The sequence below is a fragment of the Botryllus schlosseri genome, chromosome 9 (genome assembly GCF_051294905.1).
Source record: "Botryllus schlosseri isolate E-star chromosome 9, Bs_hap1, whole genome shotgun sequence".
Lineage (NCBI taxonomy): Eukaryota > Metazoa > Chordata > Ascidiacea > Stolidobranchia > Styelidae > Botryllus > Botryllus schlosseri.
This window is the reverse complement of record NC_137244.1, coordinates 16,540,514-16,558,694: the sequence shown is the minus strand read 5'-3', so window position 1 is coordinate 16,558,694 and position 18,181 is coordinate 16,540,514. Positions and strand designations below refer to the sequence as shown.

The window sequence follows — 18,181 nt, the reverse complement described above, 5'->3', positions numbered from 1 at the left end:
CGGCAACCAGGGGCGTTGGCTGGAAGGCAAAACTTTGTGTGCGTTTGCATCACATTAGCATTGTCACATCATGTTTACACAAAATCGTTTCATAATAATAATAATTCTCGTTCACAAGAAACATGTAGCCTTTTTGCTCGCATCATCCCTACACGTCGCCAAGGTGATTCGCAATATCGCGCAATCCTGGGGCTACGTGAATCGGCAATATAAACGCATTGCCTTTATGACTAATGAGGAACATGTTTATTTACGAAGAGCCACTAATGCAGCGAGATATCTAGCAGCAAGTTGCGTGCTACCTGGCTTGTCATTAGCGGTTTCGCGAGGTGGGCCACTGATCCATTATGCATGACGAGTGCGTGTTACAATTCGCAGTCGACGTGAATTGACTTTTATCATGACTTCTTAGCAATGTCGTAGTGAGGAACTAAAACCCGCTGCATATCGTCTTACATCGTATACGACTATACGGGTAGTCGTTGAGATCCTTCCTCCTTCGATGTAATCATTTCACCATACTGCAAACAAATGAAGACTGTATACTTGTACGCTACTCTGTGAGTTGCGATATTATGCCCGAATCCCAGTACGTTATCTTACAAAACAACATGTGCGTTTCCGACCGAGGTCGACTCTGGAATTCCTACCTAAGTGTTGGAGGTTTATCTAGGCTCCTATACTCGCCATCTCATCCGTGTAAGCGGTGTCTTATAAAAGCCTGTGGACCGTGCTACAAGTCGGCATCTACGGAATAAAAATGATGTAACATGGCCAAGTGTAAATGACCATGATCTGACCATAGTAGTCGACAAACACCATGAATACCACATTCAACAACAAAACGTGCGTTCTGAAACGTTGGGAAATCCTGCAAGTGACTAAATTGCCCATCACCCCGTTAGGAGAATGTTGATGGTGCGATGGAAATTCGGGATTCGAGCGTCGCTATCGCTATACGTCACAAATCGGATTATGTCTTCAATAACTTCAGCAGAAGGTTCAAATTCTTCCGGGAGATATTGCGGAAGTATTTTCATACATAAATGTCACTTATACAACCCGTCTGTACAGTGTGCTGTACATGTTGCTTGTTTGAAAGGTAAAGAACTAATTCCATTTACTTCTCCATCTTCGATGTACTATTTTGTCTCGTGTATGTATGCCATCGTCTACTTATTAAAGGATGCTTATCGTCCGTAATCTACAGACGAAAATACACATCTATCCTATTTATGGAAATGTATTATACATGGTAGCTCGTTTCAAGTATATTCGCAATGTGGAAATGCGGCATTGTCGATTATAAGTTTTCGACCATGACACCTTATTTTCTGTACGTTTAGAAAGCGAAAGAAAAGAAAGTGAAATTCAAGGGTCTTATGAGTGGGCACTGCTGGTATATATAATTGCAGAGCGGGTGGCATATCTGATGCTGAAAGATGTGAAACATGCCATATCAGATAGGAAATTTGTTACTGTGGCTATCATATTCGCCAATAGTTCCCGGTCGATATAGTAGGCTACTATATATCGTGCCATATCGAGAAATGTCGAGCGGTTCACTATAGAATGTAGTAAACATTCTATAGGTTCACAGTAGTTCAAAGGATTACTGTATAAGAATATGATGTAATACAAAGTTAGCATCCTAATAAAAGTAAATGTAGCATGCAAATTCATCGAAGAAAATCGAAGAATATGGATTTCACCGGACTGATTGACAGTACATGATCGTGATTAGATTACCTGTCGCCGGTGATCGATTCTCTGAAATCTTTGTATGTGGTCAAATTAGTTTTATGGTCAGATTTGTCGATGGAAATTTTGTCAGTGCAATGAGATTACCATATAGTGTCAGAGAATTTCGTACAACATAAGATATCGCGTGGTAACAGTTTTCTTTCTAGCGCGTTTCACATCAGTTTGCTTTTATCAATATCAGGTGCACTTTCACATTTGCGTAATATCTTGCTAGCACTTGCTCTGGAACCGTGTACCATGTTAATTTTCGTCATCGCAAAATGCACGATATCAACATATATGAATGAGTTATAATATAATTTTTAACCTAAATAAATACAATTTTACAATACCACCGACCTTGAGTACATTGCTATATTCGTGACCCAATTGCATTTCGTAAGCGTTGGAAGTTAGCTCCGCATCACCGCGGTCAGTTTCTTTCTATTATAAACACAAAGTGGGACGTGCTATATATTAGGCAGTTCAGGAATGAGCAGCAATTGTGCAGCGTGGGCCTGACTTTTATGATCATAGAATTCGAAAAACCACTGTGAAATTAACGCAAATGCGTGGAATAGGTTGTCCGAGAGAATATTTGAGTAGACTGAAAATGAAAAATGCTCCTCTATCCCAATTCCTCATTACATGGTTTAGGATAGGATCTATTGTTTGAGTATAGTTTATCAGTCCGTATTATATCATAAGTTTGTGAGAATCGTATTATTGACAGATTTCGTTCGTTCGAACTATAGCCGTGCAATGAGCATTTCGACATGGCAAAGTGAGCCTCTGCCATCGATGAACTATCGAAATATCGTCGCTGGAAAGTCAAACTGTCTTATGTCCAGTTTTCGTATTTTTGAACTTTTTTCTCAACTATCACTATTTGGCCATAGGTCTTTTGTTTTAAACGGGTTCCAAGTTTCTAAGTTGCATGTTTTCTAGTGAAATGGACATATGAACTTGAATTTTCAAGGTAAATTGAAAGCAAAACCGGTTTATGTCCAAATAATATGGTCAAAGTCAAAATTCCTAAAAATGGACGTAAGACTGTTTGGTTTTCCAGCTACGATATGAAGTATAAACTCGTAAGCACTATTTGTGTCTGATTGCGTATATAAAGCATTTGATACCATATATACATCACATGTGACATGTCATTATTACTTGACCTATGCAGTGGGTGCTTTGTCCATGTCATGGAGTTTCGTTTGGTAAGGCCTACGACGTATCAGTTTTATTCATATTAATATACTCCATATATTTATATGCTTATGATGCTGTCTTAAATATTATTAAACTCTGTATGACCATCTGGAGTCAGCATTTTCAAATCAGATTCGATTTGCCATGTTGTTGCTGTTCCCATGGATATTACGAAATTCATTACTGGACGGATAAAAACCTTTCTCTATCATTAGGCACATCAATGTGAACTATTTCAGGCGTATACCTCCATAAGCCGTCTGTGTGACGTTATATGAGATTATAGGCCCAGAACAAGATCCACAAGCGGGCACTAATTTCTTAATTGACAGGGTAAATCCTTTCCAATATCGATCGAAAGGAATCGCGGCGTATAATATTGTAAATGCTCGGTATTCATGCTAGTTATACGTTATAGCCAGCAGTCACTAACGTCCGAAGATATTAGCTTAAAAACGATGGACTATCGAGGAACCAGAATTGCAGCATACATTCACCTGTCCCGTTTGGACCATTTAGTACCACTCGGCGGGTTATCAATATTGAATGTTGATACATTGCGACATTGCTATGTTACAAGGACATGTAAATTGGTGAGACGCGAGTAAAAGTGAGACATGCCAGTTTGTCATATAATGAACGTTTAACTGTGACATTGTGACGTTTCAAACGGGGCGATAGCGAGATATACTCAGATTCCAGGAGGACTGGAATCTTTTACTCCCTTTTGCTATATTAGTAAGTAATGAAAAAAACCTTGCCTATATATGTCGGGGCGCAATCTGCGCATGCAATGCAACGCAATAATTGAATGCAACGCGCATAATCGGCGTTCTGTCGCTTGACGCCGCACGCACGGTTTTCAATTTATGTCGCTGTCATGATATTGGTCATATTTCTTGCCTCGGCATGCTCCCTGAGGAATAGAACTGGAACGAGATATGCGATTTAGATGCAATAAGTTTTTCTTCCGTAATCAATATTGAAATGCAATCATAGCTGAGCTTCCAAACTATGCGTTTTGCGGACTGGCTTGAATTAAAGTAAAAGGTACCTTTAGGGATTTGCAATCCCGTTCAGATATCGCTGTCGCTAATTTATTCAATTTGGAGCGCTAGAGAACCCGTGAGGGACACGACTAACCCAGGATCAACCGCAAAATCGATTGCACTTCCTATTGCAGTCCATATCTGATCATAGATAGATCTATTGCGGCAACAAGGCCAGTGAGATTTCAACTTAATTTCCGATGCGGCATGAACCGGCGAATTTCATGCTTTTGGGTAAGAGTTTTCTTTATGGCATTACAGATATTATAAACAAATGTAAGTGCTCCAAATACGCATGTAAATATGGGCGTATAACTGTGACGATGGTGCTTTCTACAATATCTATTGAGCTTGAACCTAAAAGTGTAATGATTCGGTATTTGTGATTGGAACACAAATCCATATACGCGACGAATCAGTCAATGGACTAATAATTTCGGAAATTGAAGCTGTATATAACCGACAAACAAAGCTAGAAATAAGTGAATTTTGCTTATGGTGACTATAATAAATATTTTACTTACGAAACTGCGTAAAACGATGTATATGCAGCAACAGACACTGAATATTTTGTCTGAGAGCTGAAGTACCGTATATGCTGCTGTGCCGTGTTCACTGCTCATGCTGTACTTTACTAGTTATATTCGCAGGATTTAGCGCCCTGATGTTCGCGATCGGATGCTGCGGGAACAACAACACATCATCATCGGCGAAAGCGGACTTTTCCATCGAAGATTTGATCCCGAGACAAGAGTGCGACACGGGCGACGTCTTGCTGGAAATACACGTCTGCGAAATGCTATTCTTTTTGCAGTTGAAAGCTAGCCCAGAAACGTTTTGTATGTAAGTAGAATGGTTTTATGCTAGGGATGGTGCGAACCCCTAAAAGGTTCAGGTCGTGTGAACGCGAACCTTATTGAAAGGTTCTGTGTGAACGCAAAATTGAACATTATGACGTCACGTGACGACATATTCTCAATGCTAACCCTGCTTTTCAGGCGACATGAGACACAATGCTTAATAAAGTACTTGCTGACGTTTTAAACGTCACCAAATGTATCAACTGGAGCAATCCAGTGCTATAATAAAATCAATGTCTTCCGTCGCTTTGCGAACAATTTCGACGAAGACTTACAAGGGGAAATAAGCTTACGCCTTAACGGTCTATAGGCCAGACCGGACAATCTATTCGGCGTCTGACTATTGTAGCATTGGTATTGAGCAGAGTGTGAAACAGGTTTCTATACTTGTTACCGATATTACCCCATAAACAGGTTTACAGTAGTCAACACCCCAACCTCACGGATTTGATTTTTATGATACAATAAACATATCAAATCAAGAGGGATCCCGTACGCCTGGTCGCCTGCTAGATTCTTTTACAATAGACAACGATGTATTCTTTATATCAATTCCACTGATCGTAGTGTAGTGCGTTTCGTTCTTGATGTTGTGTTATTTTGAGTCCAGCTCGCAGCAGAGAGCCACTAAATATCCACAAACGGAAAGCTGAATATTTCGAGCAAACTTACGTAACAAGGCAAGTAAAATATTTGAGATTAGCGAGGTGCAAGCACGTTTAGCGTTGATTTTTTTATGCTTCCAGCGCCATGCATCATCAATGGTTTATTAGCAATTTTATCGGTTCAATACACCACAAAAAAAGCGATACAATGAAAAGATAGGAAGGTGTCGAAGCGACTTGGAGTAGTCTATGGAATCAGACACCCACCTTAGCCTAGGCGATGTAAAGAGGAGGCATGCACACTGAATGAAAAGTAGAGAAGATAGTATAGAAAAAAGTAAGCGACAAAATGGGGTGGCATGTCATGGAAGGCGAGATCGATAGGTCAGTCGTGGTCCGGTAATCTTGAGGATGCTCTAGTATTCATTTAGTAGTAATTGCTTGTATTTCGACTTGAATGTGGACAGTGGACATGCTCGTCGACTGTCGGATAGCCAGCGGGATACTGTTCCACACATCAGGTCCGGCATATTTGATGGAGCGATGATCTTTTCGGTCGTTCATATGATATTTGGACGAGGTGGACGCGTGTGTGTTGTACTTGTGCGCTTTTGACTCCGAGGTAAAAAAAAGTCATTGAAATTTTCGGGACAACGACCGCAGTGGAACTGATACATAAACTTGGCGATTTCTAGTTTCCCCATATCTTCTATATGTCTATGTCTATCTTCTATGAGTGGTCCGAAGTTGAAACGCAAAGAATTCGAACCAACATGTTATCATGACATGAAAAATTGTAATTTTTGAAAAAGGTTCACAGTGCAGAACCTAGGTTCGTTTGTGAACGTGAATCTCTAAATTTTTGAGGTTCACACACAGAAAGCGAACGTGAACCTTACGTTCACAACATCCCTATTTTATGCAACTGTTACCGCTGCGAATAACACCGTGCTCTACAATTACAATCGCACGTCATACGCAGCCTACAACGTTGCTCGGAGCACCGAACCTGCAAATACCGCTGCCAACGATCATTTAGAAGCTGGTACATAGATCATCAATGATAGATGCCAGACAATTATTACACATTGCATTTCAGTGTGACAAGTGATAAGGAACAGATCGAAAACACAGATATTGCATTGTTAAAATCAGCTTAAAATTTCGTTGATGGTGATCACAGCAGGGCTTTTCCTTTTCTGATTCTGATATGTAGCTTCCGTTCTCAAATCATAATGTCAAATATTACATGACTTGTGTCATATTTACATAACTCATCATCGAGTGTTAATATACAATGTTATTTCCAATTCACTACTAGTTGCTGACGATTACCTCTGACGAGTGTCAGCCGAACTCATTCGAGCTTATTTCATAACTCATCTTGTTTGAGTTTATATTAGTTAGGAGATCGCATCGCATTTCATAGGATACTTTAATTGAGAACTTGGAAAAGGCACTGCAATTGGCTGAGTTCCACTCGGACTTATAATTGCGAGAAGACAATACTACAATGTGATTTCGACCGGGCAATTTTGGATTGAAAATTTCCGTAACATCTAGTCCCAGCAGTTTTATGATATGGATATTCGTGATGTTTTATAATTCGATGTCATTTTCGCGCATGGCACCATTAGAAGAATAGTTATGACCATAAATAAAGTACATTTGAAATCTTGACAGCTACAGGCGTTCTGCTGCTTGAATTTGCCTGTGATTGCCAATAGTGTATACATCCAAATGGGCAGGCGTTCGAGTCCGATCGAGATCGGTTCTCGGTACGTAGAGAAGGTGTTAGCGACGCTTGTAAAACCTGAGACCAAACAGCCTGATCTAAAATGACCATTGATATCGCACCAACATGCATACCATAACAGCAAGGATCCGACGATGACCACATAATATATACATTGTGCATGTGCAATCAGCAATCACATCGGAGTATCATATTACAAAGTAGGATACTGTCGTACTATGGATTCGAGAGGAGATATATTATAAAATTTATGCAACACTTGTTGAATTTCTTGCAACAACAACAATTCTTCGCGCGGCGTGCGATTTCCTTTGGATAGTTTGTCCTTATCCGAAGTCACTATGCTGAGTACTATAGCACGGATGGTGTGAAACTCTGAAAGGTTCAGGTTCGTGTGAACGCGAACCTTTTTGAAAGGTTCTGTGTGAACGCGAACGTGAACCTCATGACGTCACGTGACGGTATATTGCTAATTCCGACCCTACATTTCAGTGAAGTGATAGACTATATTAATGTACACCAGTACACGATACCTAGCGACGACTCGGGCCACATAATGCCCCAATGCTGAAGTGGGCTACATATTGACGTCGCCAATTGTATCAACTGGGGCAATCAAATTATCAATAAAATCAATCTATTCCATCGCTTTGCCAACTATTTCGACGAGGGCTTGCAAGAGAATAGTAGATTACGCCGTGACGGTCTAGGCCAGACCGGACACTGTATTCAGCGTCTGAGTGTTGCTACGTTGATATTGAGCAGAGTGGACAACGGGTGTCTATACTTGCAACCGATATTTCCCCATTAACGAGTTATACAGCAGCAGCCAACACCCCAACCTCATGGATTTGGTTTTTATTTTACGATAAACATATTAAATCAAGATTGATCCCGTTCGCCTGCTAGATTTTTTACATCAGACAACGATATCAATTTCATTGAATGGTTGAATAGGCATCATTCGCTGACTACCTATACCTACATGTAGTGTATTTCGTTCTTGATGTTGTGTGATTGCGAGTCATGCTCACAGCAGAGAGTCACTAAATTTCCGAGCAAAATTTTGTAACAAAGCAAGTACAATTTTTGAGATTGTCAAGGTGCATGCTCGTTTAGTGTTAATTTTTTTTATGCTACCGACGCCATACATATAGTGGCCCGCAGTTGAAATGCAATAAATTTCAACCAAGGATGTTACAATGAAGTGAAAATTGTAACATATGAAAAGGTTCACAGTGCAGAACCTATACCAATGTTCGTTTGTGAACGTGAACCTCTAAATTTCTGAGGTTCACACACAGAACACGAACGTGAACCTCACGTTTACACCAATCCTATACTAAACCCCATACTATGGTTTGAGCATGAAAATGTGTTGACCTTTGTAAAACACAAATTGGTTTGAATTCATGATCAGATTTGACCGACATTGGTTTATCTGGAAACCACAGTTATTTCGAGGCCAGCCCCTTTCGCGCCGGGACATATGACGACATGAAGTTTTGGCCAACATACGGCTGGGCAAAGCATGCTGGCCAAAAAGATCGGCAGCGATAAAACCTTGGCCAAAAATGACCGTCACTGGTTGGCCGAAACCTTCGATCTTGATATGTCCGCCTGTCAAAATTGTCGACGCCGTATAGTCCCGTCCTTGCAATCAGAGTAGACAGTCATATACCCGTAGAACGTAAAACTAAGATTTGGGTCGCTGTCGAAAAAGTTGAAGAACCACTGCCCTACAGTGAAATTTTTCCGCTTCATTATCATAATATTGAAAATTAATCAGAAATCAGACCACACTGAGATTTTAAACCTGAATGATTGATCCCTGTGCAAACAAAACTGGACGTCGTCTCGCTCGTATCGGCAATTGAAGAGTCGCTTGCACTGTAATATAGTACAAAGTCCATTATGAGTTATGAAGCATGTCGATCTATAACTTGTAATTTCATAGTGATCCGTTTAATTTCATATTCCACCCCGTCCTGAGACAATTATACTGAAGATAAATTGAAAGTTCCCGCATGCATAGAAATCTTATTGATAAAGTTGTAGCCAACTGGGCTGGTGGGTCACGTACAGCGAAGCCCATAGATATATATGATGAACCAATTAATAGGGCTGTCTCGAGAAATTAACACAGTGATCAAGGACAACGTTGGTGGTGGATTACACTGAATGGATTTCGTATCCACTACCAGCTGTTATGTTATTTTGAAACCATGCAAAACAATGCTTGGATTTCTAGAAACATAAAACATATTACTTTTTCCCGGTAAAAACATACAAGTATTGGAAATATTTGGATCAATAACGCAAGATTACATCGCTGTGCAACACTGCGTGTAGCTTGTAGGTCGTATTTACTATGATATTCGGAGTCCTGAATCAGTGCGTACATTTTATAAATATTGCATGCTTGTAAGTTTGTTTAGATCGGCTTGGAGATTAGTCGCGCCGGTAAAAATACCCATCGTCGTTCTATAGCGAATCATCTGCTACAAATGGGATGTATTTTTCTACAGGGATATCTAAACTGAGGATATCTCTAGGCTTCTGACAGACATACAGACAGTTTTTTCACAACAATTGCAATTAAATTCAATGCATTTCACAGCGCTATAATCATTAAGACCTACCGCAGATCTTCTTGTCAGTTCCATTTATGGATTTTGAATGTTATATGCTCGGGCTAGGCGCTATACTCAAGTTAGAAACATTTTCATTTGTTGCAAAAAAGAGAAAAAGAAATGCTACATGCCGAACAGTCTGAATGAAGACAGAACAAAACGAGTTATTTGGAAATTAACGAAGAATTAAATCGGCGTTCTTTATGGTTTATGCTTATATTCATTTCTGTAATATATTATCACTTCTCACCCACCAAAGTCTCTCCATCGCATAAATAAGCATAAGATTCACGAGAGTCGGCCCTAAGGTATCAAATAAGCCCGAAGATTAGGAAAGAGTTAACCTATGATTGGTTAGGATAAGCACATGAAGTGTGATTAAGCACATGATAATACCTCGTCGCTGACACTTCGATTCGATAGCTGTAGACCACAATCATTTTCTGGTGCTCGTCACCGATCAAAGAAGTAGGCCTACATGTATAATTGATAGCACAGTGGTGATATTTTCATACCATTAGATCATCCCGCTTCGAACTGTACGTTACGTTTTAACGAATATACTGCGATATTTAAATCGTCGGAAAGTTATCAGTAGTAGAGAACAATGACCTCGCTATTTTATTCATAGTGTGACGGAAACGAGCGATATGATGCAGTTATATTAACAAGTTGATTGTTGATTTAGAAGAGTCTACGAGGAACTTGAAGAATGCATTCGTACGAAGTGTGAAAAATGCTACGACTTGCCTTCTCCCCAAGAATTGGGACAGGGAGAGTCTGGACTGGCTAATTTTCGATACGACTTGCAGGCGCAGTATTGTAACGATGGGTCTCTATCTCTATCAAAAAGCAGGTATTTTCCTCGTGAATCCGTAACTGCCTTTACTGAGGCTATGCTTCGAATCGGTTTTTATTGAAACAATATAATATAAGTATAATTCGCTTATATAAGTAGGGCGATTTTTTTTTTTGACATGTCAAAATTTTGTCAAAATTATAGCGTTAGGTCAAAATTTGTCCTCTGCATTTCGTTTGTATCGTATATTTTGCACTGTCGTTGAACTTATCATTCGATACTTTACAGCTTAGTCGCCTACTTTATAGGCCTACCGTTGTAGACGGTTCATTGTCTGCTCCTTGTGAATCATAAACGGTCAAATGAATCAAATAGGTTGACATGGTGTTATGGTCAACGTACCGCAATATGCTAACTGAAGCAAGACTGCTTGGTCATTGCATGGTTCTTATATCAAGAAACGCATGATGGAAAATTGTGGTGTAGATAGCATATTCGGAATGAAGCAACATCGTGTGTCACCATCAGTGTACGCACAACTTCAGTGTTGTCAGCCAACAACTGCTGCTGTCGAACGTTATTCTCCATTCTTGGCAAGCTACTTAGTACGGACAGGCACTTTCTACCCGAGAATGTAGGAAAGTATCTTTCGTTGTACTACAACAAATTTTAATTATTTCTACCATAATATGTGATGTAACTATTGGAATTTTTCATAGGGCCAGATTTCAGTAAAATACTAGTTTTTTCATGTAAAAATTTGTCAGTTTTTAAGCCAAAAACGTGTTTTCAGGCCAAACTACTGCTTAAGCGCAGACAGTTCCAAACAGAAATTAAGATAAATAGTAAAATTTTAACATTATGTGCGAAAACACCTAATTTGCACCCTGTTATTATGTGGTGCGATGTCCCAATCGCGATGTTGTAGTAGACAGGTGCTCAGCCCAGCCTTCGAATATCAATTTGTTGCAAATTTTGAAATTTCATAGACTTGTTTATTTCGGCATAGAATGTTATGGAAGTTAGTGCGCAATGTCTGTATCATCTCCTTCAGTCTGAAGAACATCGTAATCGGTATTCGTCTGTAATTCTTGTTGACACAATTTCAGGCCGCGAAGTTTCTGCGCAAGTCAATACTATGTTCAAGTCGAAGAATGTTACCGAAACTTCCACAGGACCTTCAGAAGAAATGCAAGCGATGATTCACTTTGTGACCTATACGAAAAAGCGAAATCTTGCGCCAGCACAGCTGAAGGGGTGCACTGTCAATACGGAGATGAAATGCTTTTATTGATCTCAAAAAGATTGAGTATCGACAGGTTGGTTCATTCTTCACTTGTTGATTAAGTGATTGATAATTACAACCGGTAACTACGTAGCTGTCTAGTTGTGTGCTTTATGGATATAGTCTATGCACAAAAACTGGAGCGGCGGAAGTAATTAACTAAGATTAATCTCGCCGACGACGTGTGTCCAATTGATTTGACTCCTGACCTGCCTTATAGTGGCATGACCTAATAGAAGATGAGAACTTGAGCAGGGGAATGGGCAGGATAGTGATTTAACAACATGCGAAATTTCAAGGCAAATATATAACCTATCCCGGTTTTCATCATCAAATTGACATCAAATTTTATGACATGTAGCATGGAATCCTTCATCTTTTCAGATCTATTACTGTAATGTAGCCTCCAGTCGGTGTGCCACGCCAAATATTCGCTTAAGCCAGTGGTTCCAAACCTTTTTCGACTCATCTCCCCCTTATCAAGCTCTACATCAATTTTCGTCTCCCATATTCACGAATCCGAAAAAGTGGACATATTAACTGTGAATTTATTCACCTAACTCTGATAGCTGGTTTATTGACTAAGGCAAGGTCATTTTTCCGAGTAGGTGCTCGGAAAATCGGATTTCCGCGTCTACTTTACGTTCAGTTGACCTTTTTTTAGTGAACTTTCGCGTCATTTCCATGACAAGCCGCCGTCACGTGCATTTTTTGGCTGCGTTAATTAAACTCACCGGACGTTCCAACATTTTTCCCTCTATCGCCCCCTTGTTTCTCAAAATCGCCCACGTTTGGAACCACCAGTTTTAGCCACAAATCTCTGACACCAGCGACGTAGACCATACGATGATTGCTCAATGCTCACGCGTACCTAGAGGCCTGTAGCAGGCCATGCTAGGACGATTGCACATTTTCCGAAAATTTGATAAGTCAGTATGTTTACGATTATCTCCGTTCTTGTGTAATAACTAGGGCAAGTGTTTGTTGCACCAAAATCGCGATAAAGCTGCACTTAATTTTAACAAGAGTTGCAGTAAAAAGTTGCATTTATAATTTTTGTTGAATTATTAGGGTATGAGATACTCGAAAGGTTCCGTTGTACAACCAAGTTCCTGCAGAGCGGTCAAATTTGTTACTTAGTCAAATAACACACCCGAACGCCATAGGTCCGCAAACTTCAGCCAGGGCATTACAGAAAAACTCACTCTTGGCGACTTTAATCAATAGACCGAAAAAGGTGAACCAGTGATAATGTAATTTTCGGTGGTCTCGCCTGGGCGTTCGTGAAATGGGAAACTATCTCAAATCTAAACGACAGAATTAATGAAGCGATCTATTTAGATATTGTTCCGGCACGGTCGTGCTTGGCAAGGGTGGTTGAACTTCTTGCTTGTAAGCCATTGTGCCATAGATGACAGTGAGATGCAACTGGCCCATCATATAGCTCTTTGTTATGCAAATTAAAGAGAATAGAAGAACCATACTAGAAATAGTGTTTAGCATGTTTTTGAATCACCTCTTTACATTTTTACGCAATATTTGATAGAAAATAGAGAAAAGTTGCAAAAAGTTGCGCTATAAAATCCCTCCAAACACCTTACAACATCATAGTACATATATTCTGTGTATCTAGGAAGCTGTAAAAACAGTTGCAAAAACTTGCCCTAGTGATAACTCAAAGGGGCACTGCGCCCTAACTATGATCTGGTCTTAAATTATATTTGGAAGCCGCCGTATGCGAACTACAGCTAAAAGATATTCATTCTAGAATCTAGATTCTAGAATATCTGGTATCGAGGTCATGCGTCATCACTTCTTAACCCTTGGCGAAATTCCTGGATAATATCGACTGCCAACTATTTGAATAGTATATTCATATTGAAATGAACCCGAATATTTTTGGCTGACACTCGTCAAGGGTAATGCCAACTATTTGAAAATCATTTTCGGGATGATTGCCCAATCGCGTCGACAGTGAAGAAATGCGTACTAGACGTTTCGCAAAGTGTTAAGAAGTGATAACACGTGACCTCTATGCAATGATATATACAGGCTACATATATTTAAAGAGTTTGAAATTACAGGTAATCTAACGAGTTCTGTTCGTCTTTTTAGGTGCTGGAACCCGTTCTGCGGTCCACATCTCCCGGATTTTCGAAGAAATATAATAAGAAAGGGGCTGAAGTTCCGTCATATGTCGGGGGAGGTCCAGCGACACATCAGAAAATTAGCCAGACAATATCAAGCGAGAGGGATAGATGATAAATTAGTGTGTAGAGGAGTGTCTCGAGAGTTGTGTCCGTTTAATTCGGCGGTGGTAATCGTAACAGCGGTGAAAAACTTCCTCGACCAATTGGCAGCCAATGACTCTAATGAATCTTTACCGACAACCAGCGGTACGAAGCAATTGGATATAAACAGCCAGCTGAAAAAAACAAAGCGAACCCCAACTGATGGCGATCACAACAACAAAAGTCATTGCAATAGAGCTTCTCGTGTATTTATGTATATTTGTATTTTGTTTGTGATTGTCTTGTCGTTGAAGACATCTAATAGCTAGCCATATAAACAAAGGAACCATAAGGTAAAAAAAATGATCAGACTTGCGCATTTTGGAGCGTGATGTTTGCTTTTTATACGAGGATCTCGGCCAAATATTCGTTTTTATCCTTCTCGACGTCTAGTCTATTCCTATTTCCCTTTCGAACATTGCAAATGTTCACATTTTCAAATAAACATTCTTGTCAAAACTAGAAAAATATCTTCGTTAATAATTTCAGAAATATGAGCGAATCATCGTGGTCTAGGCCTAGTAAGTATAGGTATATATATAGCTACCAACTACTGTAGCTACCGATCCTACGCCCGGCGGTACCCTTTGCCGGTGCCGGGGTGCCGGTGCCCACCACAGGCCCCTAGCTTTGTAGGACAGTGATAAGATGTGGAAACACATCTGTAGATGCCACCGAGTGATACAGGCGAAGAATTTGTAGTTTGGTTTCGAAAAGTAGGCCTAGGTTTCGTCGTCTACGGAGAATAGTTTCATTTTATTGCCATAATGACTTTCGAAATTAGCTTTAGCGCTGGACATATTCGATTTTCTCATTGTAACTATCGTAACTGAGCTATCGTTGAGCGCTGATAGAAGTCTTGTGCATGCGCTGTGCAAGCATAGTGCACTGCGTAGACCGCTAAAGCCGGCAGAAACCAAGTTGCAAGTTTATTAACACGAAACAGTGACCTTCTATATGTGACTTAAAGCTTATGGTGCCCAATGTTCAATTGTCCACCCACCAGCAATCGCTCTACGTCAAATATGTTGCATTAACGATGTCATGGTCATTGGTCAATTGCTCATGGATCATGGCCAGCGTTGTTTTGAAACAGGAGTTCTCAACCTCGGTGCTCGCAGCCGGAAGTGGTGCGAGAACTGTTAAGAACAGTTCAATCCATATATTGCTTTAGAAACTTGTAATAGCAGCAACTGCATTTGAACTACAACTAAATTTTAGTATGTCAAATTCCTGCTTCTGAATAACGTAACTCCGGTCACTCATCCTTCTCTGGGCATACTATCCTAATTACGACATCGGCCAAAATTCGTTCCGGCTTGAGATTAATGCTACACACTGCTAAGCTGTTTTCGAGTACGTGGTCTGAACTAGGCCGAAATCGCGACACAGAATTATATGCAGGGTTGCCATCGACATGGACTTAAAAATAAGGACAGTCGAAAAATTAGATTAGCATGAAAAAGCGTTTTCGTACAGAATTTGTATTTACACGAGCCATGGCTGGCATATCACATTCCATACTTTTCGCCAGAAACAATCTGCCCCAGAAACCTCTTAAAGAGTGCTTCATGAATCTCAACGACAGCTCAGGTCTAGGTTTTCCTTTACCTATATGCGCAAGTGCAATATAATTTAGATAAATTTAGGAATAATTTATAGCTTTACTATTTTTTAACCAATGTGTCGACTGTACTGTGCCTTTTTTTTCACTACGCAATAAATGCTACCTTCCCTACAGCTTATTCTGCCGTAGACTAAACAGCAGTAACCTAGGCTACTGCTGTTTACTGCTAAAATGACGTCCGCTGCGGTAGCTTGGCACAGCCGAGACTGCTATATATCACCACTCCGCACTCCCCTAGCTATCTCACCACTTAGAAGTCAAATCCTGTGGTGTGTAGGCCTACTGTGTACGTCACGAGAGTTCCTTTCATTTATGATGTCATAAAATCTTGACGCAAAAGCATAATTTTAAAATATTATGCAATGAAATACCAGAGGAAAACGATGGAAGCTCTGTAGTGGTTGAAAATAAGACAATATAAGGACGCAAGTCAAAAACAAGGACATTTCTTAGAAATAAGGACAGTTGAGTTTTCTAAGACGTGGCCCTTCAAAATAAGGACAAATCTTAGGAATAAGGACGGTATGGCAACCCTGATTATATGACTAGATGGTTTCACGCGTGCTAGTGACAAAGAGTAAACATCGCAACTGGTATGCGCCGAATGCAGGCTCTCGAATGTACATTGTACTGTACACAATTGATCCCATGAAAACTGGTTGAGAAGATATCCACTATCCAACACTAACTGAATATAGGCCGTTGCTATATTGCTGCTTTTAGGTATTGCTTATCTATGCGGATCATGATTTTTGTGACTGCATTTTTAGTGACTAATGACAAATGAGTGTATTTTCACCTGCTTACCACCCCCGATGTATGGGTGTGAAAATACACCGATGACACACGAAATCAGAACCTACCTCAGACTTATAACGTCTTATAAATCGAGTACAACGTTTCAATCCAATTTATGCACGCACGTAGGAATGTATTAGGAAGGTATGGACGTATAGGCAGCTAGGCACGTAGGATTTATTACCGTGATATGATTCTTAGGTAGGTTCTGTTTTCGTGTACTCCCCTTGGGTGTGGATATACGATATACAATATACATGCTCTTTTCGCTATAAGAGTGTGGCGATGATTGCTGTTTGTTTCCAGAAAAGTCGGATCTGGACCGTTATATAGCTCAGGCAAGCTTGAAGATTCGAAAAGTTCACGTCTCGATAAATTTCGGTGATTTATCACAGGCTCATCACTGAATCCGGACCATGATTAATGTCACAGTATGGTACCTTACCGGCGATACAAGTCCTAGTTTTTCTATTATCACGGTGGACTAAGGTAACATTGTTTCAGCTACATGTACGGTATTGCGTTGTAACCACTTGAGGTATTATTCTTCTGAACAAATTAATCCAGACCTGAAAATACTTAAAAAAAAATTATTCCGGGGTTTCTCGTCGTAGCTCAACGTAACTTCAGGTATGTTAGGACATTTCTCCACCCGATTGTTACATTTGCCCCTTGTTAGATTTGTCCCCGGTCTCCCCTACATATAGCCTATTGTCAATTGATGTCTGTTATTGGTGCGAAATAGTCCTGCGCTTGCTATCTGAACTCTCCTCCCTGAACTCTACCAGTAAATCTGCTCACGTGGACTTGTGGAGACGATGAAAAATTAGTAGCAATGCAAGCAATTACTAAGAGAAGATTTACAATCGTTAGTATGATTTTTTCGCGCTTCGCCCGACTACGTACACATACACACTACACAGACATGTCACCTACACCAGGAAAACGTGCTCTCTGCTACTAGTATACAAAGGCCCGTCGTGAAGGGGGTGGGACAGGGCCAGAAGTTTGTTTTATCATCACATGGGGGTCCAAGGCTAACGTTTTTTTTGGGGGGGCGGGGCTGACGGAGTACTGTTTCGGCCCGACTATACCACACGATTACAGGAGACGTGTACTATTTATCTCAGGACGTGATACGGAAATACCGAAAAAGCTGTATTTGTTCTTATCGTTGGGCTTCAATCCAGTCACAATGGGTAAAGTAAGCTATTCCGCGCATCGGCCTGATAACACTGCTGACAATATGAAATTTAAAAAAGGTTCGGATAGATAGGCCTACCGCTACTACAAAACAGAAGTCTACCTTGAGCGACCCGTTCTTACGGCGACATAAGCCCCGACGAAAGAAAGCACTTACAGGGAATGGAAATAACTAGACAGGCCTGCGGCTTCAAAAAGATCAGCATCGAGAAGAACAGTGACGGCCGAGGCGGATGTCAGTTTAAAAGACCGCAACGCGCGTCGTTCGGCATCCTCCTATCAACTATCCGTTCATTACATTGCATTGTGTTATATCTCATTTA

At 40.3% G+C, this 18,181-nt stretch overlaps 1 protein-coding gene across 1 annotated transcript; it reads left to right on the top strand.

Annotated features, from left to right (window-relative positions):
• The first annotated feature begins 4,007 nt into the window (after positions 1 to 4,007).
• On the top strand, positions 4,008 to 14,698 carry LOC145446840 (uncharacterized). The gene is made up of 5 exons (XM_080325213.1): positions 4,008 to 4,235; positions 4,652 to 4,844; positions 10,544 to 10,711; positions 11,764 to 11,973; positions 14,055 to 14,698. Exons 1-5 carry the CDS (start codon positions 4,202 to 4,204, stop codon positions 14,497 to 14,499), a joined length of 1,050 nt encoding a protein of 349 aa, XP_080181339.1. The 5' UTR covers positions 4,008 to 4,201; the 3' UTR covers positions 14,500 to 14,698.
• Positions 14,699 to 18,181: the final 3,483 nt, after the last annotated feature.